This window comes from Rhinopithecus bieti, unplaced genomic scaffold (genome assembly GCF_001698545.2).
Source record: "Rhinopithecus bieti isolate Rb0 unplaced genomic scaffold, ASM169854v2 scaffold_23283, whole genome shotgun sequence".
Lineage (NCBI taxonomy): Eukaryota > Metazoa > Chordata > Mammalia > Primates > Cercopithecidae > Rhinopithecus > Rhinopithecus bieti.
The window spans coordinates 34,054-60,859 of NW_016810852.1; the positions used below are offsets into that span (position 1 = coordinate 34,054).

The 26,806-nt window shown below is 47.4% G+C and overlaps 1 protein-coding gene and 1 pseudogene across 1 annotated transcript in view; one reads left to right on the forward strand and one right to left on the reverse strand.

Annotated features, from left to right (window-relative positions):
• The window catches only part of TCF7L1 (transcription factor 7 like 1), a 175,312-nt gene that overhangs the window by 27,425 nt on the left and 121,081 nt on the right, over positions 1-26,806 (reverse strand). Inside the window, exon 4 of the mRNA XM_017892975.1 lies at positions 1,109-1,192. Within this exon, the coding sequence (XP_017748464.1) occupies positions 1,109-1,192 (84 nt within the window). The remainder of the gene's footprint in view (positions 1-1,108; positions 1,193-26,806) is intronic.
• LOC108542819 (small nuclear ribonucleoprotein E pseudogene) lies at positions 22,734-23,145 on the forward strand (annotated as a pseudogene).

The window sequence follows — 26,806 nt, forward strand, 5'->3', positions numbered from 1 at the left end:
CCTGACCTCGTGATCCGCCCGTCTCGGCCTCCCAAAGTGCTGGGATTACAGGCTTGAGCCACCGCGCCCGGCCTCCTAGCATCTCTTAAAATGTCCTATGAGATGAAATAATGTCTGGGATTTGCTTTAAAACCCAATGTAGCGGGAGGGAAATTCTGGGTGAAGGGAACATGGGGATTCATTATATAATTCTCTCTACTTTTACACATCTTTAAAATTTTCTATAATTAAACTTTAATAAACATCACAGAAGCCCAATGCCTCATACCTAGTACAGGGCAGTAACAGTGAAGCCCTAGGTCTGCTTGTCTGTAAAATGCACAGGCCATGCAGGAGGGGGTTCCCTTCTAACCGCATCCCCTGATTCTGAGGCTCACTGTACAGTGGGCAAGCACCAGTTAGCTTGTGGGGTGAGTGCGTCTCAAGGCAAGTGTTGACCCAAGCGCCCAGGAAAAGCCCAGGAAAGTAGGATATCTGGCTCTGTTCCAGGAGCATCTCTTATCAGCTATGGGTTTCAGTCCTTTGCATGTCCTGAGGAGGTCATAGGAACTGCTTGGACCTACTGCTCCAGTCTCCCAGGATTGTCTGCCCAGACCCTCCTTTCCAGCTGGTATTGTCACAGGGCCTGGCAGAAAAGGCTCGGATGCTCTGAGGAGCATTTGTTTGCATATGTCCTATTAAATTATTTCCTATAACATCCTGTACAGAAGAGCCTCTTCAACATTGCCTGGCAGCTATGAGGGAGAAGAGGAGGCAATTCTGGGTGAGCCTCAACAGGAGAGAGAGGCCACCCTTACCCACGCGAAGTGGGCAGCAGGTTCAGATGGCAGCCGGGAAGGATCGGAGGCAGGCTTCCGTGATGAACCAGGGTGAGCAGCCAGGGCCGTGGGGGTTGGGGGACAGCTCTTCCAATTACACAACATCCAAGGCGGTGTGGTGCGTGTGTTGAGGTCACAACCCAATTGTAGCCCCAAGCACTCAGCTCTTCCTCACTGTACTCACACATTTGAGGAAACACTGTTGGACCCCATCTGCTTCAGCATGATGGCAGAAGGCAGTGGCAAGGGATGAGGCCAGGAATAGTGGCCCTTTGGTGAAACAGACTTACCAAGTGTGCTGGAGATGGTGACCTCGTGTCCTTGACTGTGGCGCTGGAGGGGACATCGAGGAGGGGCCACTTCATCTGCAGGTACTGTACAGGGAACAGAAAAGAAAAAGCTGTTGGTAAGATGAGGCCTCACAAGTACCCACAGTTTGCTGGGCTCTGCTGTTAGGGCGCCGGGGCAGGCCATTGGGGTGGCCTGCATTTTCACGCCACATGCCCTGTACTGGATCAATTTCCAAATGATTATAACAGGGGAAGCATACATTTACAATCACCACCATTCTCACCATGCCCTCTGTCATTTTGGTGGGGACACAAATGGCAACTAAGCTGAAGTTTAAGTGGCGGTGAGAACCGATCCATTTCAGCACAATCAATCAACATAGTCAAAGAACCTATTGGTGAGGATCAAGTCCCCTCCCTATGCTGTAGTCATGGACAGGCAGAGCTGATCAAGGAAGCAGAGGCACCCAGACGGCCATCCTGCCCCATCCATTTCCATCACTTACGACATCTACACACAATGCTTCCCACGAAACAGCTGTCCAGAAGTACCTGGGAATGAACGAATAAAAGTCATCTGCCTGACGAGTCATGGGCAACATCTATCCCAACTCAAGGATGCTGAGCTTTACTTCATTATAGCGTCTCTCAACCTTGAAAAGATTACTCAGTACCCCATTCTTTCCCACATCAGTGCAAAAAACCCAAACCAAACAGTACCTCTCCAACACTCTCTCTCTCTCTCTCTGTGTCTCTCTCTCTCTCTCTCTCTCTGTCTGTCTCTGTCTCTCTCTCTGGCATGGCACATCCTTGCCAAGAGCCTGGAAAGAATGAGCTGAGTGGAGCAGCAGGCAGCAGCACTGGAAAGGGCCCTTCTGGACTCCGGAGCCCTGCATTCATGGGTTCAGGCTCTTACTCTGCCAACACAGGCTGTGTGACCCCGAACAAGTGATTAACAACTCTGAGTCCCAGTTTCAGCATCTGTAAGGCAAGGTTATTATCACTCACAGTACAGGTTGCTCAGAGGACTAGGGACAGTGCCACATATTGAACACAGTGCCTCACACATGGGAGACATTTGATAAATGACGCCTATTATTTCCATAAGCAAACCATTAGTCTTTGCCAGGAGCAAAAGCACACATGTTGTGTTAGTGTCAACACTGACAGGTTGCTTCTGGGCAGCAGACCCGCAAGCAGCCTCTTTGCAGAATTCTTGAGACTCCTTTAAGAATGAAAGCTGTAATGGAAAGTGGTGGCTCCAGGAAGTTTCACAGAAAGAAGTCTTTGGCTGGGTGCAGTAGCTCATGCCTATAATCCCAGCACTTTGGGAGGCCGAGGCAGATGGATCACTTGAGGTCAGGAGTTCAAGATCAGCCTGGCCAACATGGTGAAACTTCATCTCTACTAAAAATACAAAAATAGCTGGATGTGGTGGCATAGGCCTATAGTCCCAGTTACTCGGGAGGCTGAGGCAGGAGAATCACTTGAATCTGGGGGTCGGAGGTTGCAGTGAGCCGAGATTGTGCCATTGCGCTACAGCCTGGACAACAGAGTGAGACTCTGTCTCAAGAAAAAAAAAAAAGAAGCCTTTGAATCATCCCTTGCTCTGGTCATGTAGTATCAGGAAAAACCAATCACAATTTGGCTCTGCTGTGTACAGGAGCAGGAGGGCGATGGGAAGAGCCCCAGAAGGCCCCTTTGCTCTTCATTCACCATAAGTCTTGACCGAGATGGCAGGGACTGGTCTTTCACAAAGGTGTCCATGGGCAGGAACAACTCAAGGCCACATGTGTCACAGACCAGCCTAGCACATGGGATGGGCCAAGCAGGCCTGGCATGGGAGACCTGGTGTGAAGTGGGAATGAAGCCCTATGAATTAGGACAGTCTTTTCACTTTATGACCTTTGTACCCCCACCCCTCAAATGGGGTCTCACCTCTGCCCCTGTCCTCTGCTACCCTATCTTCTTCCTCCCCTCCCACCACCACCCATCCCTTCCCCTACCCAGAGCCCACACACACTACATGAATTAACTGGGATTTCAATGCCTGTGGCAAGTTAAAAGCACTGGGCAAATATTGGTATTAGTTAAAACTCATTTCCACTGTGAATAACATTTGTGCTACATTTGCAGTTGTCAAAACATTTTCACACATAAAACCCAGTGTAATCTTCACAACAACCCCGCAATTACAAGTAGGGGTGACTACCCCAAATTTTAAAAGGAGCTAGGCTGGGTGCAGTGGCTACGCCTGTAATTCCAGCACTTTGGGAAGCTGAGGTGGGCAAATCATTTGAGGTTAAGAGTTCAAGACCAGCCTGGCCAATATGGTGAAACCCCGTCTCTTACTAAAAATACAAAAATTAGCCTGGCGTGGTGGTGCACACCTGTAGACCCAGCTACTTGGGAGGCTGAGGCAGAAGAATCACTTCAACCTGGAAGGCAGAGGTTGCAGTGAACCGAGATCACACCACTGTACTCCAGCCTGAGTGACAGAGTGAGACCCTGTCTCAAAAAAAAAGAAAAAAAAAAAAAAAAAAAAAAAAAAAAAGGAGCTAATGGACATAAGCAAAGGCTAAACAGCTTGCCCAACTTCATACAAGAGAGCTGCAACCAGAGCCTAGGTCTCTTGACTTCAAATCCCACATCTTTCACAACACCGAGTCATAAAGCTTTTCCTAAGACTGTCTTCCTCAACTCCCCACTCACAGCCTTTTCTTTGCTCGGATGTGTTTTCTCTCTCCTTCTCTGTCTTGCACGGGGCTGGCCACCCAGAAACAGGTCCATGCATGTCAGTGTTCTCCTGGAGGGATGCTGAAGGTGCCCAGAGCTTGCACTTGAAGCCTAAACACCAGTTTTTCTAGAAGCAACAACTTGAACATTTCTGGTTTTAAAAATTGAACTGCAATAGCAACTATCAGGTGCTAAAGAGAAGTATCCCAAATGTATAGCCCCTAACATTAAACAGGACAGATGGGTTCCTAAAATCCATCAACTCTACCAGCATCTGCTCGCTATTTAGGGCCACAAAGACAGACATTCATTCCTGTTGGCTTACCAGGGATGTCCTTAGATCATATGGTGGTGGTCCAAAGAAACGTGAACCCTAGTTTGGGACGGTGCTAGAGTTTTGGGTCTTAAATAATACTCTCAAGTGACCTTATAGATTGTCTGGCAGAGTTGGCTTGTAGGACTGTAGTGCAGGGTTTCTCAATCTCGGCACTATGACATTTTGGGCTGGATAATTTTTTTTATTGGGGGTGGTGGGCTGTCCTGTAAAGTTTAACAACGACTTTGGCCTCTAACTATAATACTAAATGCTGATGCACTCCCATATAGATAATCAAAAATGTCTCCAGACTTTGCCAAATGTCTCCTGGGGCTGAGGGAGAGAATCTTCCCTTTCCCAACTGAGAATCACTGCTCCAGTGGCCAAGGAGCTGGTACCTAATACACCGGGAGCTCCATGAGGGTTCGTCTGCCTTGGTGCTAGGGATATCAAGGTATAGGTACATTTATGTATGCTTGTCTTTTGTACACACATTCATAGTAAGGGTGTTCAGTAATAGCCACTCTTTTGAGTGTCTGACCACGCACTTGTTTTATCTACATAACAAGAAGTCTTGGCTTCTGCTGGGAGGAGACCACTGGCCGTGCCTACCATTGATACCTGGTCCCCTACAGACAAGTCAGGCAGTGTGAGGGAAAAGAGCAGAAAGGAGAGGTGGTCCTGGGAACAGTGAGCATCTCACTGGGACTCACCCTGCTCCAGCCATGCCTGGGGTGGTGTGAGGGCGCTGTGCAGGGAGGGACTCACTCTGGGAGGCAAGGGTATGGAGGATCGTCACTTACTCTTTTCTATTTGTCTTTTTAAGATTTGGAGATGACTGATGGGGATAGAGGAAGAGCTCTAAGACTTTGGAGCCCCTACAGCTTGGCCATGGACAGCCTCTCCATCACAACTCTGAAAGGACAGTTGAGCTTCCCAGAACCATGAATTGGGGCAGCAGGAGCCAATGACACCCGTTGTAATCCTCTTCCACTGCAGTACCAGACATTTGAAGGTGGCCAGGTAGTTCTGAATTCCTAGGTCAGGCCCAGCCCAACTAGAGTGGAAATAAAGTTCTTCTATTTATTTTTATTTTTTAGTTTTAGAGATGGGGGTCTTGCTATGTTGCCCAGGCTGGTCTTCAATGTCCGGGCTCAAGCAATCCTCCCGCCTTGCTCTTGCAAAGTGCTGGGATTATAGGTGTGAGCCACTATGTGCAGCCAAGAAAGCTCTTCTTAGCTGTGAGGTCAACCCCACCATCACCCGAGGGCAGTCACTCAGGGTGGGAGCACGTCCTTGGGGAAGCAAGTGATGGGCGACTGTGCTTAGATTCTTTGCATGGTAATGGTATGTGGGCGGCTTAAAACTGCTGGATTCTCCATGCCCAGTCTAGGCTATATTTAACTGGCTCTGCAAGGCCCAGCTCCTGACCAGTGTGTCATGGCTGGGCTTCTGCACATAGTGAAGATGTGTACACAGGCTGGTTCAGCCACCTCCCTCCTGGGGGATGTCCACTGGAACATAACATATTGAAATGATGATGGCCGGGCGCGGTGGCCCATGTCTGTAATCCCAGCACGTTAGGAGTCCAAGGCGGGCAGATGGCGAGGTCAGGAGTTCAAGACCAACTGGGCCAACATGGTGAAACCGCATCTCTACTAAAAAAATACAAAAAATTAGCTGGGCGCGGTGGTGCGTGCCTGTAATCCCAGCTACTCAGGAGGCAGGAGAATCGCTTGAATCCAGGAAGCAGAGGTTGTAGTGAGCCGACACTGTGTCACTGCACTCAAACCCAAGTGGCAGGTACTACTGTCTTCGATTTACAAGCGTCATGACTACCTAAGACAGGACAGATATGCAGTTTTCCAATCTCACTGAATCTGAGAAACTCTTTTCTGGGGACTGGGGTTCTGCTACTGTGGTTCACAGTTAAGTAGATTGAGGCTGTGGTTTAAAACATGTCTTTACCTTGTTAAGGAAGGATGATTCTAATCTATTTTTACATTGTTTTCATTGGAGCAGTTGTTGCATTTTTCTCTCAGTATTTACCAAAACGGTCATGTGGTTTCTCTTATTTGACTCATTTACGAGATGTATATATAGCAATAGATTTTCTTACATGAGAGCATTTTTGCGTTTCCCAGGTAAGCCCTATTTGGTCATGGTGGTTTGTTCCTTCTTATGCTACGTTGTGGAATGCTAATCATGTTCTAAATTTTTGACTTACATTCCTAAGTAAAGGTGAACAAAGTTTTCTTTTCTTTGGGTAACATCTTTATCGAGTGTTGCCATCAGTGTTCTTGTGGCTTTATTATTTAGAGGGGCTCTGCTCCTCTCTTTCTCAATGTTTTGGGCTCCTCCTTAGAGCCTCCTTGGGGTGAGCACTTGGCCAGGAGGGCTGTTTCTACTCAATGTGGATCTCCGGAAGTGTCCCTCTGAAAGATGCTGTCACTAGAGAGCTAGAGCCCCCTTTCCTGCAGGGAGGCGGAGAATCCATCCTACAGAATCCTCGCTTTGATTGGAGCCATGGAGCAGATTAATTGCAGCTGTGCCCTGGAATTTCCCCAACACACAAATCTTCGTGATGTAAAACAGCTGGGAGGAAATCCCAGCATGCCCTGTACAGAGGCAGGACTGCCAATGAGCTACGGAGATTAACCCTCTGGCTCCCAGAAGGTAGGGAGGGCCCCGCCCCAGCCGTCCTCACCCTGTCCCACACTTGCTTAGTGGGGACAGGACTCTACAGGGCTCGGGGGAACGCCCACATTCTCCCTGTTCGCACGTTCTCACAGAAAAGCCTTTAAGCGGGGCCTGGGCAACAGAGGAAACAAAGCTTCATGTTACAGAATCCACAGCTCCCCACAGTTGCACGCAAGGAAAACAAGTCAGCTCCCAAAACTGCGCAGGTGAGAAAACTCCAGCCCAGAGAACGCCTTCCGCTGCTTCTAGAGGACAGGCCCAGTAGGCAGATAAAGCGCCCCTTTCTCCAGCCACACAGTCTCGCCCATTTTTGGCCACCCGCCTATCAGCAGATGCAAAGGGTCCCAGTTTTGGTGACCGGTCCTTCCTGCCTCTCTGGACTTCTATGGTAAATAGTGACTTTGGGGCTGTGATAGAAGCAAGAGTTTCCCAGGCTTTTCAGGAGATTTAAAGTCCCACTGCCACCTAGAACCCAAGGCTACCCCCAAACCCCGGGTGCAGGCAGCTTCCCACCACAGTGACAATGACATTATTCAAAATGCTCTCCTTGTCCTCTAAGAGGCTCTATGTAACAGGAACCTATACTATAACCATATTATAAATGACAAATGTGAAGAAGTGATCTGTGACTCCCCCTCTCCATTCTGCCACAGTTGCAGTCGTTTCTCACCTGGACTCTACTGCAAATCCTACCAGAGTCAGCTTTCTAAATACCAGTCAATCTCTCCCCTGCTCAAAACACTTCCCAGGTTGGTTTCTGGGGTCAAGAGATAAAGCCCCCAAACTCACCAGCAATCTCACACCATCCTATCCTTCTGGCTTCCGCCCTCACACCCCCAACCCCGGCTGCACAATCCTCGCTGCACTCTGAATGCACCACGTGGCCCCACTGCTCCCCGGCCTGCTACGGCCTTTACTGCATCCTTCACTCATGGGAAACTTTAACCGCTTCTTCAAAACCCAGTTCTCCCAAGGTCACCCTCCCTGGCATGAGTCCTCCACGAGTCCGTCGCTCTCAAGGAGCGGCACACGGTATTCCCACAGCACTCACCAGGCTACTCTTCCTCATTTACACACTCTGCCTGCCCTTGGGACTGTAAGCTCCTCAAGGATCATGCCTGCACCTCAATTCCTCACCTAGAACCTGGCAATCATGATGTGTTGAAACCCTGTCCCATGCTGTATTAATGCAGTGAGCTTAGGCCCAGTTTCCACATCTGTAATGTGGGGCTGAACAGCTTCTCCCTGAAGCCTTTAGAGAGGCAACACACACGGGAGCCCATTTCACTCGTGGGCAATGCCCGCTTCTCACAGTAACTGGCTTAGTTCTGCCGAGAATGCGTAAACGGGCTAGCATGGAGGCTGGGATGCCCAACTTGGCCAGTTCCTGGAGACCCGTTTCTATCTTCTGTAGTAAAGCTCACAAATGGATCCAAGTTTGAAAATACATCAACACTAGCAATGAATTTGGGAATAGGGAGACAGAAAAGCTTTCCCAACTGGGAAAACATTTTTAGTTTTCAGCAGTCAATAAGAGAAAACGAAAGTGTAAAGGACTTGTTCCCAAACAAGATGGATTAGACAAAGTTCCAGGGGTAAAAGTATAAAAGAAGTTTTATACTCTTATCCCTGAGAATGAGTCGTTTATGCCTTTGCGTAACTTTGTGGATGGCACTAAATCCCAAACATGACATTTTTTGTTTTGCCTGAGTGTAGGTTAGATTCTTTCTTGAGGTTTTTTTTTTTTTTTTTTTTTGAGATGGAGTTTCGCTCTGTCGTAAGTGCAGTGGCACAATCATAGGTCACTGCAACCTCCACCTCCTGGGCTCCAGAATCCTCCAATCTCAGCCACTCAAGTAGCTGGGACCACAGGCATGTACCACCATGCCTGCCTAATTTTTTGTACTTTTGGTAGAGACAGGGTTTCACCATGTTGCCCTTACTGGTCTCGAACTCATGAGCTCAAGTGATCTGCCCGCCTTCACCTCCCAATTCTGCTGGCATTACAGGAGTGAGCCAGCGCACCCAGCCTGCACTGGTCTTAAACCCATGAAGTTACTTTGCTCTCTCTAGCACCTGTCACAGCATTTAGTCAACAAATGGTTTTGAAGCCCATGCACTGGTAGCAGAGGGGCTCCAAAAGCATTTCATGACTGAATAGTAAGAGTGTGTGAGTGGTGTCAGGCCGGGCCGCGGTGGCTCAAAGCCTGTAATCCCAGCACTTTGGAAGGCCGAGAGGCGGATCACGAGGTCAGAGATCGAGACCATCCTGGCCTAACACCGTGAAACCCCGTCTCTACTTAAAAAATACAAAAACTAGCGGGCCGAGTGGCCGGGCGCCTGTAGTCGCCAGAAAAAAAAAAAAAAAAAAAAAAAAAAAAAAAAAAAAAAAAAAAAAAAAAAAAAAACAAAAAAAAAAAAAAAAAAAAAAAATACTCGGAGGCTGAAGGCAGAGAATGGCGTAAACCCGGGAGGCGGAGCTTGCAGTGGAGCTGAGATCTCGGCCACTGCACTCCAGCCCCGGGCGTAGAGCGAGACTCGTAAAAAAAAAAAAAAAAAGAGTGTGTCAATTAGGTGTCAGTTTCACCATAAACACCTCTTTCCCCCGCTTTCCCCAAATGATTCTTTCTTTTTTGGATGATCTCAAACTACTATTTTCCCTTCCTATTCCAAAGAACCTGGCAATTTTGCCTCCCAGATTTGATCCAAGGTTTGTTTTAAAACTGGCTCCCCTCAGAAGCCAAGCTTTCATTTTAGAGCACAAGAGGCAAGAGATCCGGGTTCCAGGCTCTTTCTAACCTTTCTGGACTCCATCTTCTCACCTTTAAAATGGGAATATTTTACTTCATCAGCCTGAAGCAGGGGCCTGGACTAGATGGTCTCCTTTGGAAGGAAAAATCGAATGCAGCTATCTGTCTAAACACAGAGGGCACTGAGAGTGCCGACAGTGTTGAGGTGTTCAACAAATATGGAATCGGGGTCCTAGCTGAACCCCACTTACAAGCTGTGGGTCTGTGTACCTCACCTTTCAGAACCTCTGGTTTCCACATGTAAAATAGGAATAAGAACACCTACTGCCTGGCAGAGTGATTATCTCACATGTGGCTGTCAAACTCAAGCGTAAGTGTCCTCTCACACTGGAGAGGACCAGGCAGAGTGTGGGGCATGTGAGGAGCTTGTAAGAAATCTGTGGTCAGTCACTAAATGTGTAAGTTATTGGTATTCTATGAGCCTGTGACCTGCACTTTACCTGGGGGAGGGGAAGAGCCAATTAACACAGAGCTTGGCCACTCATAGATCTATGGCGCTTCGTGGGGAGAGAGGTCTGGTTCAGTGGTGTGTTGGTAAATACCTAACAACTGGCTCTCTAAGCAAAAAACAAAGTGAAAAACCAAAGCATTTGCTGGTATTCATGGTGTAAATACGCCCACTGATTTCAAGGTACCACGATGAGCAGTGCGGAAGAGATGCTACCAATTGGCTGGGTGCCAGCTGGCTCGGGCACACCAATGCACGTGGGCAGGAGCTGGGTTGGGGGGGCGGTGGTCTCAGATGTGTCCTGACTTGCTGGGATGGCTGGAAAGCTGAGACACACATGGTTCTCAGCTGACGTGCGCCTGCTTGAGGTCTTGATGGAGAGCTGGACACTTGGCTAACTATGTCCCCCTGACAGCTGCGTGCTCTGGAGGAGGGAAAACTCTGCTCCCAGAGCACTATGCATAGCCATTCTGTGGTGGCCCTGACCAGAGGGACCCCTGGGACAGAGCCCTAGGTTTTCAAACAATGTCAAAGTTCAACTTGTTTTCGGGTCCGCATTTCTGCAGCCTGGAGTGCTGGGCCTGCTGAGTCGCAAGCTGCCTCTCCCATCGGCTGTGACCTTGGGTTTGCTGGGCCTGGGCAGTGTCCGTGCTTACTGCCCAGTCACCAACGCGCTGCAGGAAGTGTCTTTGTGGAAACTGACTTTGGAGGCCCAGTCCTCCTTTCCCTGAGGTGAACCCTGCCGGGCCCCTCACTCTGTCTCTCCCCTGTTGCTGCGTGCCTGGGAATCTACTGACATGCTTCCCTCCCCTCAGGCCCTCAGGTGACAACATCTGCTCTGGCCCCCACGGGATGCAGAGTCCACCTGCTGGCCTCTGACCAGGAGCTTAGACTGAGCTGAAAGAGCAAATGCCTTTCTCCTTCACAGCCTGCAGCCTGTTCTCCGGCCTGCACATATCCACCCATGCCACTCTGCCCCCACTCCATTTGTCAGCATAGTAGGGCTGGTCCCACAGCCCTCCCCACAGAGCTGCCTCCTGGGTTACAGCTACATAGCAGCCGCCATAGGGTGGTGCCACAACACACTCAAGGGGCCTATGCTCACAGACATGGAGCTGTTTCCCAGGCTTTGCTGCAGTGCACACCCCTGACATGGAGCTGTTTCCCAGGCTTTGCTGCAGTGCCCACCCCTGCACACCATGTCGCCCATGTATGTCTATAGTGGGAGGACACATTTCCAGCTGCAAGGGGAATCACTAGGTCAAAGATAAGCACATTTAAGTTCTGAAGAGTGCTATTAAATTTCTCCCAGTTGACAATGCTAACAGCAACCTAGGAGAGGGCTTATTTCCCCACTTCCTTGCCCATACAAGGTTATTAAACTGTTTAAACTTTGCCAAACTGACAGGTAAAAAAAGTCCCTCGCTGGGGTTTCCATTACTTTTGAAATGAGCGAGGCTGCGAATTGTCCTCTGTATGGGTGATGATTTGAAGGAGGGAAAAAAGATGTGTGTGGCACAAAGGAAGTGGGCACACAATCTGCTGGGTGGCAGGGACGGGGGAGGACGAGTATGGAGTCACTGCAGGTGAAACACAGGAGGGGTCTGTGGGCTCCCTGCAGCCGGCACAGCCGGTGCAACCCCTCCTGCACTTGATCTTCACTGGGGGAAGAGGCCAGAGAGGAGGAGCTGAGGCTGAGTCTGTGGGCTGCTATGAGTGAGGAGGAGGTGGGAGGAGAGCCCAGGAAGCTGCTGGTGGACAGCTGCCCCTTCTGGTTCTCCTCCTTTCCCTTCCCAGAATGTACACAGGCTGCTTACATGCCCTCCCCACCTCCTAGGTACTTCTCAGCCCCCAGCAGGCTGGCTTCTGTTCCACTCCCTCCACTGTCTCTGTAGACACTCTCCTGTCTTTGCAAGGCCATGGATGACTTCAGAAAGAAAATAAAGGCAACTGGCTTTTGAACTGCCACATGCCATGGGCAGCTCTGGGGAAGCCTCTCCTCCCTCCCGCCCTGTGGCTGCAGGTTCTGCATGCCTTCTGGGTGATTTTTTTATTGATATATTGGTTAATGGATTGATTGATAGGGTCTTGCCCTGTCGGCCAGGCTGGAGTACAGTGGCACGATTGTAGCTCACTGCAGCCTCAACTTCATGGAATCAAGCAATCCTCCTACATCAGCCTCCTGCATAGCTGGGACTACAGGCTAGCACCACACCACCCGGCTAATTTTTTTTTTTTTTTTTTTGGTAGAGACAGGGTCTCACTATGTTGCCCAGGCTGGTCTCAAACTCTTGGCCTTAAGTGATCCTCCCGCCTTAGTCTCCCAAAGTGCTTGGGATTATAGCTTTGAGCTACCAAGCCCAGCCATCCACATTTATTGACTTGAATAAACTGTCCTGGACAAACTGTTCAGTGAGAAAAGCCAGTTAAATAATCTGGAAGCATAGTCACCCAAATGTTATCGCTGGATTTTTAACATTTCAGGCAATTTTATTAGTTCCTTTTTTGTATTTTTCTTCTTCACTTGAAATTTTTACAATCAGTATGTCTTATATCATAGTAACAGTAAGCAAAGCTATTAAGAGTAACGCCAGATGAATTATTTTCAATCCTGTGCCTTCAGTGTACCTAATCAGACACCACAAAATCCACTTTAATGCCTTTAGTTACCTCCCTAACCTGCTCTGGGGCACCAAGTTCCATGGCTTCTGGACATCTTTTGAACTCTATTCCATGGAGAGGCCCCTGCAGCAGCCTTCTGGGTTTGCCTGAGCTCCTGCAGGTTCTCACCCAGGAAGAAGGCAGCGGGGGTGGGGGCAACCCAGTTTGAAAGGGGTGGTGGTGGGCTGCCAGCCACATCGGCAAGTTGCTTTGCCTCACACTGACAAAATGTCTGTTGTCCAAGAATAGAGTGGTTGACAGAAATGAAGGAGTCCCAAATCCTCTCTCCACTGAGTGGTCTCCACCAGTGCTCCTGGTCTCAGTTCATCTCTGTCTACCCTTCACTTACCTCTAGAAATACCTTTCTAAAATATAAAACTATGCTGTTTAAAGCTAGCAGGAGGCTACCCATTCTTACAGGACTGCCTACCAGATGATCACGGTGCAGTGACACCTCTGTACAGAGCCCTCCATCAATGTTTAGCAAGTATTTCATATAAAAGGTGTCTGTTTATGTGCATGATATACCACAGGAGAGATTTTTTAAAGTACATAAATAACTAGACTATAAGCCTACAAATGACAGGTTCAGATAAGACAGGGATTGCAATAGGCAAGAGTTATCGTGGAACAACTGAAAACCTCACAGAGGAGGTGGCATCTGTGCTGGGTCCTGCAGGCAGGATATACTTCCATAGTTGTTTTACTTTTTAAAGCATTCCATATTAATTATCTGATTTGCTATTACTGACTTCTGGATATAGGTAAAGAAGATATTATGATGTTCATTTAAAAAATGGGAAACTGGGCTAGGCGTGGTGGCTCACGCCTGTAATCTCAGCACTTTGGGAGGCTGAGGCCGGCAGATCACAAGGTCAGGAGTTCAAGACCAGCATGGCCAATATGGTGAAACCCCGTCTCCACTAAAAATACAAAAATTAGCCGGGTGTGGTGGCAGGCGCCTGTAATCCTAGCTACTTGGGAGGCTGAGGCAGGAGAATTGCTTGAATCTGGGAGGCGGAAGCTGCAGTGAGCTGAGATCGCACCATTGCACTCCAGCCTGGGTGACAGAGGGAGACTCCGTCTCCAAAAAAAAAGAAACTGAGCCTGCTGGAGGCTGTTGGATTTACTCGACACTGGCCCTAGAATACAGGGTCTGGGCGGTTATGTTGTAACTCTAAGGGTACAAGGACATGATTTCTGCCTTCTAGAAACTTGTAGGTGGGAATGGGACTCACACTTGTAATCGCAGCATTTTGGGAGGCTGAGGCAGGTGGATCACTTGGGAGGCTGAGGCAGGTGGATCACTTGAGCCCAGGAGTTCGAGATCAGCCTGGGAAACAAAGTGAGACCCTGTCTCTACAAAAATACAAAAAAATATTAGCCAGGTGTGGTGGTGTACACTTGTAGTCCCAGCTACCCAAGAGGCTGAGCTGGGAGGATCAATTCAGCCCTGGAGTTCGAGGCTGCAGTGAGCTGTGATCGCGCCACTGCACTCCAGCCTGGGTGACAGAGTGAGACTATCTCTAAATAAATAAACAAATAAGAAACTTCCAACTGATCTTGGAATCTTGGGATAGCACAAGAGTGGTCTCATCTCTCTGTGCTTGTAGCAGACACTGCTAGTAGACCACGGTACCCTTTCTTACTAAAGCTGGGTAAGACCTCAGAATCCCCAACACGATATGCCAGGCAGCTACTAACAGTTGATTAAAACTGACGTGTAAGGTGCAGTCTATTTATTCTCTCTGTTTTATGCCAGGAGGTAGATACAGATGTTCTGTCGGGTGAGAAGGAGGGGGCAGAAATCAGGTCATAGAAGCATCTCTCTTGGCTGGCACAAAGCGGAACTCAGCTCCTAGACAGCGGTGAAGGCTTCACCAGGAATATGACTGGATGGCAAAAACAGTCATAATTTGCAGAAAGTCCATTGACCAAAAGCAGGCCTGAGAATTCAAAAGTTTATGGACTTTCCCCTATGGGAGGAGAAGCTGGAAAGCATCCCAGGTATTGAGGGGAAAGGAAGCAGGATCTGTGTATAATCAATGGGGAACAGGAAGTGCTTATCTGGGGCCAGTGAAATACTCAACACAAAAGAACAGCCAGGCAGCCTGGAGCTGCCTTCCAGCCTAGAACCTTTCCCCGCGGCTCTTGCAGACCCAGCCGCTGGCCAAAGTCAACAACTCCTGGGCACCGGGAGAGGGGAAATGTCGGAGGCGGCCCCTCCATAGACGGACAGTTCCAGGAGAGATCTCTGACCTCACAGGTGAACAAGGACACAGGAGAATAAGGGTCACACCAGCCACCTCTACACAGGGCCATTGCTCCTGATAAAGGAGCCTGAAGAACGGGTCCTGCACCCTACCCTAGTGTGTATGCAAATGTGGGTGCACATGAGGCTTACATATCTCAGGGAACAACACGATTTTCTGTCCATATTGAAGGGAGCGTGCAGGAAGTTATGATGGACAGTGGAAGGGCTGAGAAGTTTTCCACTGATTATGGGCATGTGTGTCAGATACCTTGTATGCATTATCACAACACCCAAACTCATCATGCCTCTTCCTCCTCACTTCATGAAGAGTGTTGTTTCCAGTTCCCATCTCAATTCTGTTAAACAACATCTCCTATTTTTTAGTACCTAAAATATTTACATTAATAGGCCTTAAAATATATATGTATTTTTGCCAGGGTGTGGTGGCTCATGCCTGTAAGCCCAGCACTTTGGGAAGCTCACCTGAGCCCAGGAATTCAACACCAGCCTGGGCAACATGGTGAAACCCCATCTCTACAAAACAAAACAAAACAAAACAAAAATGTATATATATGGCCAAACAAAATTATAAATACATAAATATGTATGTGTATTTTTTATGTATATGTATGCACATGTATATACATATACACAATTACACATACACGTTACAGGCAAAGTTTGATATCTTGGATACTGTTGCTTACAGTGAAGCTCCATTTTTAAAAAGTGGAAAAAAATGAATCAATTCAAAGAAAAATAATTATGTAAATAGTATAGGTGGTATGTGGCAAAGATTATGCGAGTAAGTGATATCTGGGGAATACTGTCGTAGGACTGCATGTTTGTGGCCATCCAGTGGCCACTGCCAATTGTGGATGAGGGCACCCCTACGAACTGGAGAAAGAGGTTCTGCACACAAACTCAAAGGTCAGAGCTTCCCAGGATACACCACTATTTTCTCCCCAAATTGCTTCTCACCAAGATCTACCATCTCTCTCTTCTCACGTACCTGCAGGGTCAAAACCTCAGACATCTATTCCTCCACCTTCTTCCTCACTTTATCATCTAGCCCATCAAGTCCTGTGTTTCTTCCATCTCCACTACCACTGTCTTGCAATTCACTTACTTTTACCTTGCCCCACACTTGTTCCTCCAGGTCGGTCACACACCCTGCTGCCCGCTGACTTTCCAGCTCACAGCCAGGCTCACATTTCCTCGCTTAGTTTCTCCTAAGCAATTTGGGGACAGGCATCCAGTCTTTTTTTTTTTCTTTTTTTTACCTGCTGCTTCAGAAGGGCATCCAGGCCGGGCATGGTGGCTGACGCCTATAATCCCAGCACTTTGGGAAGCCAAGGAGGGTGGATCACGTGAGGTCAGGAGTTCGAGACCAGCCTGGCCAACATGGTGAAACCTGGTCTCTATGAAAAGTACAAAAACTAGCAGGGCATGGCGGCGGGCGCCTGTAATCCCAGCAACTCAGGAGGCAGATGTTGCAGTGAGCCGAAATCGCACCACTGCACTCCAGCCTGGGCGACAAGAGCAAGACTCCGTCTCAAAAAAAAAAAAAAAAAAAAAAATGCATCCAATCTTATTTGCCCTTTGGGTCCCCACAGCCTTTAGCACAGCGTAACATTTGTGAGAGGTGCTTGATGACTACTGCAGGGTGTTCTAGGATTAACCAAATCAGAGGTGCAAGTCCTTCTCTCTGGAGGTGTTGCCTCCCAGGCGGCTCTAGTGGAAATGTTGTATTCAAAGGCAATTAGTGGTCACACTCCTGGGGTTGTTGCCATAGACCCTAATTTAGTTGACCTAGGGTGAGAACAGAGAAACCATCACGTTTTGGGAGAATGATGGATAGAGGGAATGGGAAGGTCTGCTGCCAGTGGAGACCCTATCAGGCGAGTAAGACTCCATTTACCTAAAGTGATCAAATAAAAAACATTCACCAATATCATATCTGCCTCTACTTTTATATTTTCCCCTATAGTTAACATATTATAAAAAATAAGCAAAAACATCCTAACTCTTTTGTAGCTGGGGGCCTTGATGCTAGGATTCTGCTGTTCAACCCTGCTGTGGAATATAGCACTTCTGAAATTTATACTCTGATATTAATATCACTTCAGATAAGCAAATAAGTATGTGCCAAAGCCAAGGACAGGAAACTGTCTGCATTAATCTTGGATAAACAGATTTCTTTAAAGAAAACATTTAGCGATGAGTTACCTTGTGCCAGATACTCCATGTGTTATTTTGTTTAACCCCCTTATAAGTTGATGCTATTATTATCCTCATTTAACAGATGGAGGGATTAAAGTACAAAAAGGTTAACTAACTTGCCCAAGTCTATCTCAAAGTCAACTATTTATTTATTTATTTATTTATTTATTTTTGAGACACAGTCTTTCTCTGTCACCCAAGCTGGAGTGCAGTGGTGCGATCTTGGCTCACTACAACCTCTACCTCCTGGGCTCAAGTGCTTTTCCCGCTTCTGCCTCCTGAATAACTAGGATTACAGGTGTGCACTACCATGCCAGCTAATTTTTGAATTTTTAGTAGAGACAGGGTTTCACCATGTTGGCCAGGTTGGTCTTGAACTCCTGACCTCAAGTGATCCACCTGCCTTGGCCTCCCAAAGTGCTGGGATTACATGTGTGAGCCACCACACCCAGCCCCAAAGGCCACCTCTTTTTTTTTTTTTTTTGAGATGAAGTCTTGCTCTGTCACCCAGGCTGGAATGCAATGGCACAATCTTGGCTCACTGCAACCTCCGCCTCCCGGGTTCAAGTGATTCTTCCACCTCAGCCTCCCAAGTAACTGGGTTACAGGTGCATACCACCACACCTGGCTAAGTTTTGTATTTTTGTAGAGACAGGGTTTCACCATGTTGGCCAGGCTGGTCTTGAACTCCTGACCTCAAGTGATCCTCCCACCTCGGCCTCCCAAGTGGTGGGATTACAGGCATGAGTCACCACACCCGGTCAAGGCCAACTCTTAATCCTTTCATTATGCTAGTGCTGGAAGAGAAGAAAACACACCACTCCTGCAGCCCATCCTGGCGCTCCTCAGATAAAGGCAGTCAGGCCCATGGGGTGAGCTGTCCCACAAAGGTCACGGAAGACACTGGCAGAGCTGGGATCAGAACAACCCAGGTGTCCTGGCCCCCGGCTACAGAAGAGCTATGATGGATTAGGTTATTTTTTTTTACAACACATAAACATAAAAATAATTGGAAAGGGATGAAATACTAGTGTAAGCAAATCAATATGATAAATACCAATCTGAGAAGTCATAGAACACAACAAAATATTACTTGTACTATTCAAAATTTCAATATGGATAAGCCAGAAGTCATGCTGAGCATGCTCAGCAGCTCCACACTGCCCCCTGGTGGTTCCCAAGTGCCCACCAGAAGCATGCTGGGCCAATGACCAGCGGGAAACAAAGGCCCTGGACAAGGATACCTGCTGCAGTGAAAACCCCAGGAGCCGGCGACCTGGTGGGCCAGAAAACAAAAATCCTTCTGGGCTGGGCACCAAGCCGTCAAGGAAAATCTCTGGGTTCTACTCCCATTTGTTTGTGAGATAAAGAAGTTATGAACTCAGTAACGAGTTAACTACTTTTAGTCTCTCATGTTGGCAGTGGCCTTTTCCCCCTTTAATTACCACAGGCACTTTTTAATACCCTGTTGGTGAGAAAGTAAATTAGTAAATCCTTTCTTGTGCAATTTGGAAGTATGTATCAAGTCTTCTGAAGGCTTACTGTCTCTAGGAGTGCATCCTAAGGAAATAATTAAGGATGCAAGCAAAATACAGAATGCAAGGATGTTCACTGAAGAGCTGTTTATAATAGCTGAAAGATATTCAATGCCTTATGCTACAATTATGATATCTGAATTTATGTAGCAGGTGGTTATTTACAGAAACAGAAAGGTGTTTACGCTGTTAAGTGAAAAAGTAAGATACAAAACATGTATTTCCACCTGTGTAATGGGGAGTGCTTAAAAAAAGAAAAAACATGTATTGAATCCTACTTTTGTAAAACAGGTATCTTTATGTATGTGTTGAGAAATCTGGAAGAATATATATTAAGAGGTGAGTTGAATTTATCTCTCTGGGCGACAAGATTATGGGTGTTTTTATTTTATTCTTTTGGCTAAACATACATTGATTTTAAAAGGTAAATGCAAATATATGCAATTGGAATCACTTTTAATTAAAAAATTTAAATATATAAAACACTCAGAAAAAAATAGTAAAGTCTGTATTCAAATCTTCAGCCTCTCATTTCTGAACTTCTGAGTGCTGTTTTCTTTTGAATGGGGTCTTGCCCCTGACAACCTTCCCAATTGTCCCCATTACGGCCTGGAAAAATGTGACCTCAGCCATTTGGAACCCTTCAGTGGTTCCTGGGCAACATAAGCTGGGGCCAGTAAGTGCTGTGACTGCCAGCTGCATGAGTCCTTCCATGGCTGAAGAAGGGTCCGCTCTACAGCCCCGCCCTGGACACTCTCCTCCACTCTTTCCCTTCCAGAGGGATTCCCCTCTGGGGGAAGGTCTGGACGCCAATTCAACCAGAGAAGACAACTCAGTCTGCTAGTTCTCAGTCTCACTGGCATCAGCGTTGCTGGGAGGAGCTTTAAAAACATTGATTCCCGTCCGCCTTCCCCATTAGGATTTAACTCTTCCAGGGTGGGGCTCAAGGGCTCAAGCATCCTTTTTTTTTTTTTTTTTTTTTTTTTTTTTTTTATAGCTCCCAGGTAATGTTAATGTGAGGTCAGAGCGGTCCCCAAATGCTCACACCTACCCCTCCGTAACTTTCTGCAGTTTCTACCCATTATTTGGGCTTCTCAAATGGCCTTCCCGGATCCATGGTCCTGGCTCTTTTACACTCTTCTTTCACAGCCCAGAGCAAGCATAAACCCACTTACCAATTAAACACTGTTTAGTGCCATGGTGTGCCAGGTTCATGGTTCTCCCCTACCTAAATCCTTGCCTAGAATACATATCTTCATTCCAGCAGATCCATTATAAGGCTCAAGGTGGAAGTTTCTGGTAAAAATGGAGGATCTATAACCTGAGAGCAGCCCTCATATATTGGCCATCAGAAGGTGAGATAGGAAATGCCCACACAAGTTTCCTGATGGTTTACTGGACAAATTCACTATCATAACCCATATGCCATAAACATTCCTAACGGTGTTAGCACATTACATGCCTTCTTTCTGGGCTGGGAGAGGGGCTGCAACGCATTCCCCCAACTCTCCAATCAAATCTAGGGCTTGGTCTTTATGGAATTTCAAGCATCCAGGCTAGGCTACTTGGGCTGGGAAGGAGGGTACATTTCAGAGCACAAAAGCTCTAAAAACATTTCTCAAATCCCCCATCATTTCCTGAGTGACCTAGTAGAACACCAATTCTAGGCATAGCCTATGTGTGAGGTTGGTTACAGAACTTTCACAAGCAGCTGTTTGGGGACTGAGACTGGGTGGTGATCAGGTCTTCTTCAGGCCTGATGATGACCCGAAAATTCCACATCTTTGCCACTTCCTTCCTGAGCCCCCAGTTCCTATCCAGACTCTGAAACCCAATCACTGACCAGGTGACAACTCCATCCCATGTCCGAGGATTTGTGATGCATGCACAGCACCAGACTGGGTAGGTGTGGCCCATTTGAACACTTTTTTGTAAGTTCATTGGCCAAATTCTCATTTGATTCACCTTGATTTTCCACGTTCCATTCTATCCATTCCCGGAGGTCAGGAGTACTCACTCAGAGTCACTCAAATACATGCTGAATTAAACTCAAAGTCATGGTTCAAATGGGCCATCGATTTCTTCCTCTTCAATTTCCATTTTCCCTTCAAAGAAGGAAAATGGGCAGGAAAATCAGTGCAACTGGTTGGAGAACCACAGTTGGATGGGCCCTGTGCTGAGGCCGTCTCTCCCTTACAAGCTCTTTACAAAACCCTCAAACGCCCACTGTCAATCCCTCCACTCCCTCCAATCATTCAGTCCACTGCCACCTGCCTTCCACGTCACTAGCCCTGTTCTCGCTAAGGCCACTGCTGACCTCCTAACTACCAAACCCAATGTCATCTTCCAGGTCTTTTCCCTAAGAGGTCCCTCAGCTTCTGGGGTACCCTTTCGGCTGGTTTTCCACTTACCGCTCCAGCCATTCCTCAGGGCCTTGGCCTATGCCTCGAAAGCTGGTGTTCTCTGGATAGTCTCCTCCTCCCCCTGCGGGTTGGCACCCACTCGGTGATCATGCTCATCTCTGCAGCTGGCTCCAGCCTTCCTCCTCATCTCCAAGTGCTTCCTTGATACCGTGCTACAGGCAGCTCAATCCCATACAGACTCATCGAAACCCAGCCCTGATCCTGTTTCCTCTATCCTATCAACCAGGGCTCCTTTGAAAGTGAAACGGAACACTTTTAACAATTATGACCGATGATGTAAACCAGGACATGCGGTCACCCTGAGGACTGTACAAACCTTGGGGATCGTTCTGGCCTCTTCTCTTTCCCTCACTCTCTACAACTGATAGGGGACCAAGTCTTGTTATTCTAACTTGGACTGTCTCTCCAATTGTTTCCCTTCCTCTCTGCTGCTCACTGCCCTGGACCTCTGTAAAGACTCTGAGCTGCTCTCCTGCCTGCAGCACCTCCCCAGGCCAGCCCACCCTTCCTGTGATCGCTACTTCCCCCCTACCCCCACCCAACCCCACAAAAGCTCCAGTGGTTCCCCAATGCCTAGAGTAAAAAACCTAACTGCTCAGTGGGCATTAAGGCCCTGGCCTACCCTTCCCATCTCCAACTGCCTATTCCCAACAACACCCTCCATTCATGTTCTAGCCAGCCAATTACTCTATTCTCTGAGTATTTCACTATTTATGCCCCCAAGTCTTTTGCCAAAAGGCTGCCATGCTTTCGCCAGTGACTGGACCACCACCCTGGGTACCTTTGGTCATTGGCCCAAGTGCAGGCAAAGGGCTGCTGAGGGACCTGAGCTTTCCTCAGTTGCATGTGGAAAGTGTGCAACTGTCACGATGTAGATGACACTCTCTCCTTCTCCCTCTCTCTCTCTGAGGCCCTTCTTTCTGGAGTTCCATAGCCCCTGGCCTGGCCCAAATTTGGGGTAGGGGTAGGGTATCTGAAGCCACTGCAGTAGCAGGTACCCAGTGTTAGCCTCTAGTTCCCCACTCTTGGTGTTGTTTCTCCCCGGGTCCATGAGTAGCCTTCCAGAAGGAATCCGCTGGAGAACTTACTGGAGGATGGCATCAGGCTCCAACTCCAGGGACCACAACCCATATGCTTGTTCTCCAACTGCTTTCAGAGTTCGCAAGAGACCCTGTGAGTTCCTGGGTATCCCCCATGTATATGATGGGGAATTCATTCTGCTGGTTTGATCTCTTTTCCTTTTGGCAACATCTTTTAAAAAAGTCTTCCTTGGAGACATCAAACCTGGATCTTTAACAAGTCCTTGATGAAATGCTTGGAAATGCTCGCATTTTCACACTGAACTTGACAGCTGCCTCTATAGACTCCTTTCTCCATATTCTGCTTGGCTGGTCAGAGGCTAGAGGGATCCAAAAGAATTCCTCAGGGGAGGCAGCCCTAAGCCTACATCTTACTCTTTTTAGGTTTTTTTTTTTTTTTTTTTTTTTTTTTTTTTTTTAAAGAGATGGTGTCTTGATTCTGGAAGTTGCTCTCAGAGGCAGCGTGCAGGTGTGCTCTTTGTGGAATTCCACTATGGCATACCATGGCCAGGGCCAGAAAGTGCAGAAGGTTATGGTGCAGCCCATCAACCTCATCTTCAGATACTTACAAAATAGATCGTGGATTCAGGTGTGGCTCTATGAGCAAGGGAATATGAGGATAGAAGGCTGTATCACTGGTTTTAATGAGTATATGAACCTTGTTATTAGACGATGTGGAAGAGATTCACTCTAAAACAAAGTCAAGAAAACTGGGTTGGATCATACTAAAAGGAGATATTACTCTGCTACAAAGTGTCTCCAACCAGAAATGATCAATGAAGTGAGAAATTGTTGAGAAGGATACAGTTTGTTTTTAGATGTCCTTTGTCCAATATGAACATTTATTCATATTGTTTTGATTATTACAAGATGGCAATAAATGCTATGGGATTGTTTGTATTAAAAAAAAAAAAAAAAAAAGAAAGAGACGCTGTCTTGCTTTGTTGCCCAGGCTGGAGTGCAGAGGTATGATCATGGCTCACTGTGGCCTCCTGGGCTCAAGTGATCCTCCCACCTTAGCCTCTTGAGTAGCTGGGACTATAGGCACACATCACCACACTCAGCTGATTTTTTTTTTAACAGATGGGATCTTGCTATGTTGCCCAGGCTGGTCTCAAACTCCTGGCTTCAATAATCCCACTGCCTCACTCAGCCTTGTTCATTGTCCAGGGAAGTATCCTTCATGAGCACACACATGCTTCATTATCACAAACACACTGAAAATGATCTTCCTTTTAATGCCTGCTTTAAACAGCTCTCCAGAGCTGGAGAATCCAGAGGTCTGGCCTGTGTAATACACTTCGATAGAAACCAAATGCCCTTGTGTACAGGCCTACGGGCCTTGTTATTATAGTTAACTTTTACGGTGGGTTTTAGGGGCTGAAAAAATTCTCCTAATATTATTGGAGATACATTTTGTAGCTCTGGCTACGAAATACCACACACACACACACACACACACACACACACACACACCCCAGCAATAATTGAGGAAGTAATTGAAAACTAATAACACTTGAGTGTATGTACAAATTCTACATAGATGACTGCAAACCACAAAGATACTACTGAGAAATGGCAGACGGGTTCTTGGCAGGTAGGATCTCACAGGACGTGTGCAGGGCCTGTCAGTAGATGTGATAACTGAGGGAGAGCAAATTCTTGGTCATTGTAATAAAACCAAATCCCAGAAGAACTTCTTTTACATCCCAGAGTGGAGGACAACTATTTTAGGGTGTTGCCGCTTGGACACACCAGTTCTATCAGAAGGGGCTGAGGTGATACTGAGTTTTCTTTCTTCCTTTTGTATCTTTTTTCCCTTTGTGTCTTACACAGTAGAGCACATTATTCAACATATGTTCATTAAATGGCCACCGAAACATCTTTCACACGGGTTAACAAATGGCCAGGCCTCGCGTACAAGGTCTATTTGTTTATTTATTTTTTGAGATGGGGTCTCACTCTGTCCCTGGGGTTGGAGTGCAGTGGTACGATCTTGGCTCACTGCAGCCTTGACCTCCCAGGGCTCAAGTAATCCTCCTACCTCAACGCCTACCGCCAGGTAGCTGGGACTACATGCACGCATCACCATGCTCTGCTATTTTTTTTCCTGTACTATGGAGACGAGGCTCACTATGTTGCCCAGGCTGGTCTTGAACTCCTGGGCTCAAGCAATCCACCCATCTCAACCTCCCAAAGTGTTGGGATTATAGATGTGAGCCACCGCGTCCGGCCACGTAGAAGGTCTCTTTAAATGATGAATTGGAAACATCAGTATTTCTTCTTTTGCTTAAATTCCAGTCCCCTGCCAACCGTACACCGCCATACCAAGATTAAATAGAGAAGGGCACCGGAAGCAACTGGTTCGCTGTAAGCACTTGACAGCTATCAACCATGATCATCATTTCTTCTTGCTGATGTTACTGTAACATTGTGGATGAAGCAGTGTTTGCCTTAATGAATGGGGGTGAGTTTGGAAGTCCTGCCCTCCAGCGATGTCTTAGTTCCAGGTGCTGCAATTTGCACCTGGAAATGGAGAAAGGAGAGAAGCCTGCAGTTTAGTGCCAATCGTGAAAGGTCAGCTGGGGGGTGCTGGGGGCCTCTTGGGAGTTCTCAGAGGCCCTCCCCTCATATATGCACAATATCTGGTGTCCCAGCCACCAAGTTCTGGAGACCTCCGGAATGATCGGAAGCTTCTGCAGGGTCCAGCCAGTGCTCAGGAACATTCACCACCCTCCTTTTTCCTTTCCTCATTCAACATCCCTGCATTTCAAGGCTCTCTACCAGCATTTCTTTGTTCATTGTTCAGAAAAAAACGAATCAAGCCATGACCAGAGGCTTGAATTCAACTTTAAAAAATTGTATGGCTCAAAGGGTCTCTATCCAAGTTTTTCCCAAAAGATTATTCTCCAAGGAAAAAAGAAAACAAAATGGCTAAATCTCAACATTTTTTCAGTCTCCATTATCCCACGGCTCTCTTTACCCCTTGAGACACAGTCTTCAATAGTAAACAGGGCTGAAGTTTGAGGGCAAGGCCTAGAGAAGCTGTTTAATTTCAACCCCAAAGACAAACTCAGATTCTTTCACAATTTTCCCTCAGGCCAGACCTCTGCTTTATAGGGCCAAGCCACTGAAAGAACAAATGAATGCGAACAATTTGCCTCCCAGCAGCGAGCACTAAGATCTCCTACAGATACGAATTCCCGAGCAAACCCTGCCCAAAGATAATACAAATGAAGGGGTTTATCAGGCTTTTTAAAGGGTGGCTGCTTGATTTTCTTTAGGATTTGAATACGTTTACACAGGGATTGGGGCTGGGCAGCGGGGAGCGCGCTTACTGACAGAGCAGTTTTAGAAAACCAACACAGGCCCCAGAACACTCATCAGTCTGCAGCGGCTCGGCCGCTCATTTCACAAATACTCACTGTGCATCCACCATGCGCAGCCACTGTGTGTGGTGCTGTGGGGGACAGAATGACGATGTGTCTTGGGAGGTGGCCTCAGCTATAGGTAGGGAGGACACGGCTTCTGTCCCAAACGGTAAATGTCATAGAGTGGGGGTGTCACAGAGTGGGGGTATTACAGAGTGAAGCCAAGAGGTGGGATCTGAACTAGACCTTGAAGAGTACAGATGGCAGTTTCCACTGGGCAAGGCTCTATTCTAGAACCAATGTATTCCTATTAACAAATAAGCAAGAGTTTTGAACTGAAAGGACCTAAGACACTGTTTTCCTAAAGATAGCTTCGGAGGCGGGCATGGCTACAATTTGTCTTAAGTCTTAAGACCATCACAATTTGTCAGTGATGGTCACCGACTGGGAAAGGAAGGGCATGCAGACAGCCCCCCAACCCCAATATCTGCAGGGTTTGGGACAAGAACATAGATGTAAGTCCATATGCTTACACATGTAAAAGTTTTAACTCAAGCTGACAAACTGTTAAATACATTCTGTCCTCCTCCCTTGACAAATATGAATGCTATGAAAAGGCCAGGCTCGAATTTAGAATTCCCAGACTCCTGGGTTCTGTACCAGAATGCAGTGGTGGTAAGAGAGCCCGATTTGGCACCCCCACCATTCTCAGTTCCATCTTGTCCTACGAGGTCTTGGGACCACACATGGAAACACCCCAGACATCTCAGCCCCCCATAAAGCTCAGCCCCAGGCAAATGTGAGCCCCCCACCTCAATCTATAGGTGTGCACACCAGTGGCTTAGTGCATGTCCAGGGAAGAGCCAGGTAGGCTCTCAAGCCTCAGGATCTCATTCTTTGGATCCTCAGCTCCGTGGATTCCTGGTCTGGTCAGGAAGGAAGTGGCTGGGGTGGTCAAAGCAGGGCCCCCCTCTCAGGTCTAAGGGTACAGTGTGCACAGGCAAGGATTCGGCTCACTGGACTGTGAGACACACTGTGGCGTGTGGTTTTGATTATGATGATGATACAGGCTAACCTTTATCCCAGATAATGAATACAACATTAGTCTGGTTTTCACTTAATCCTCATCAGCCCTACTGAGT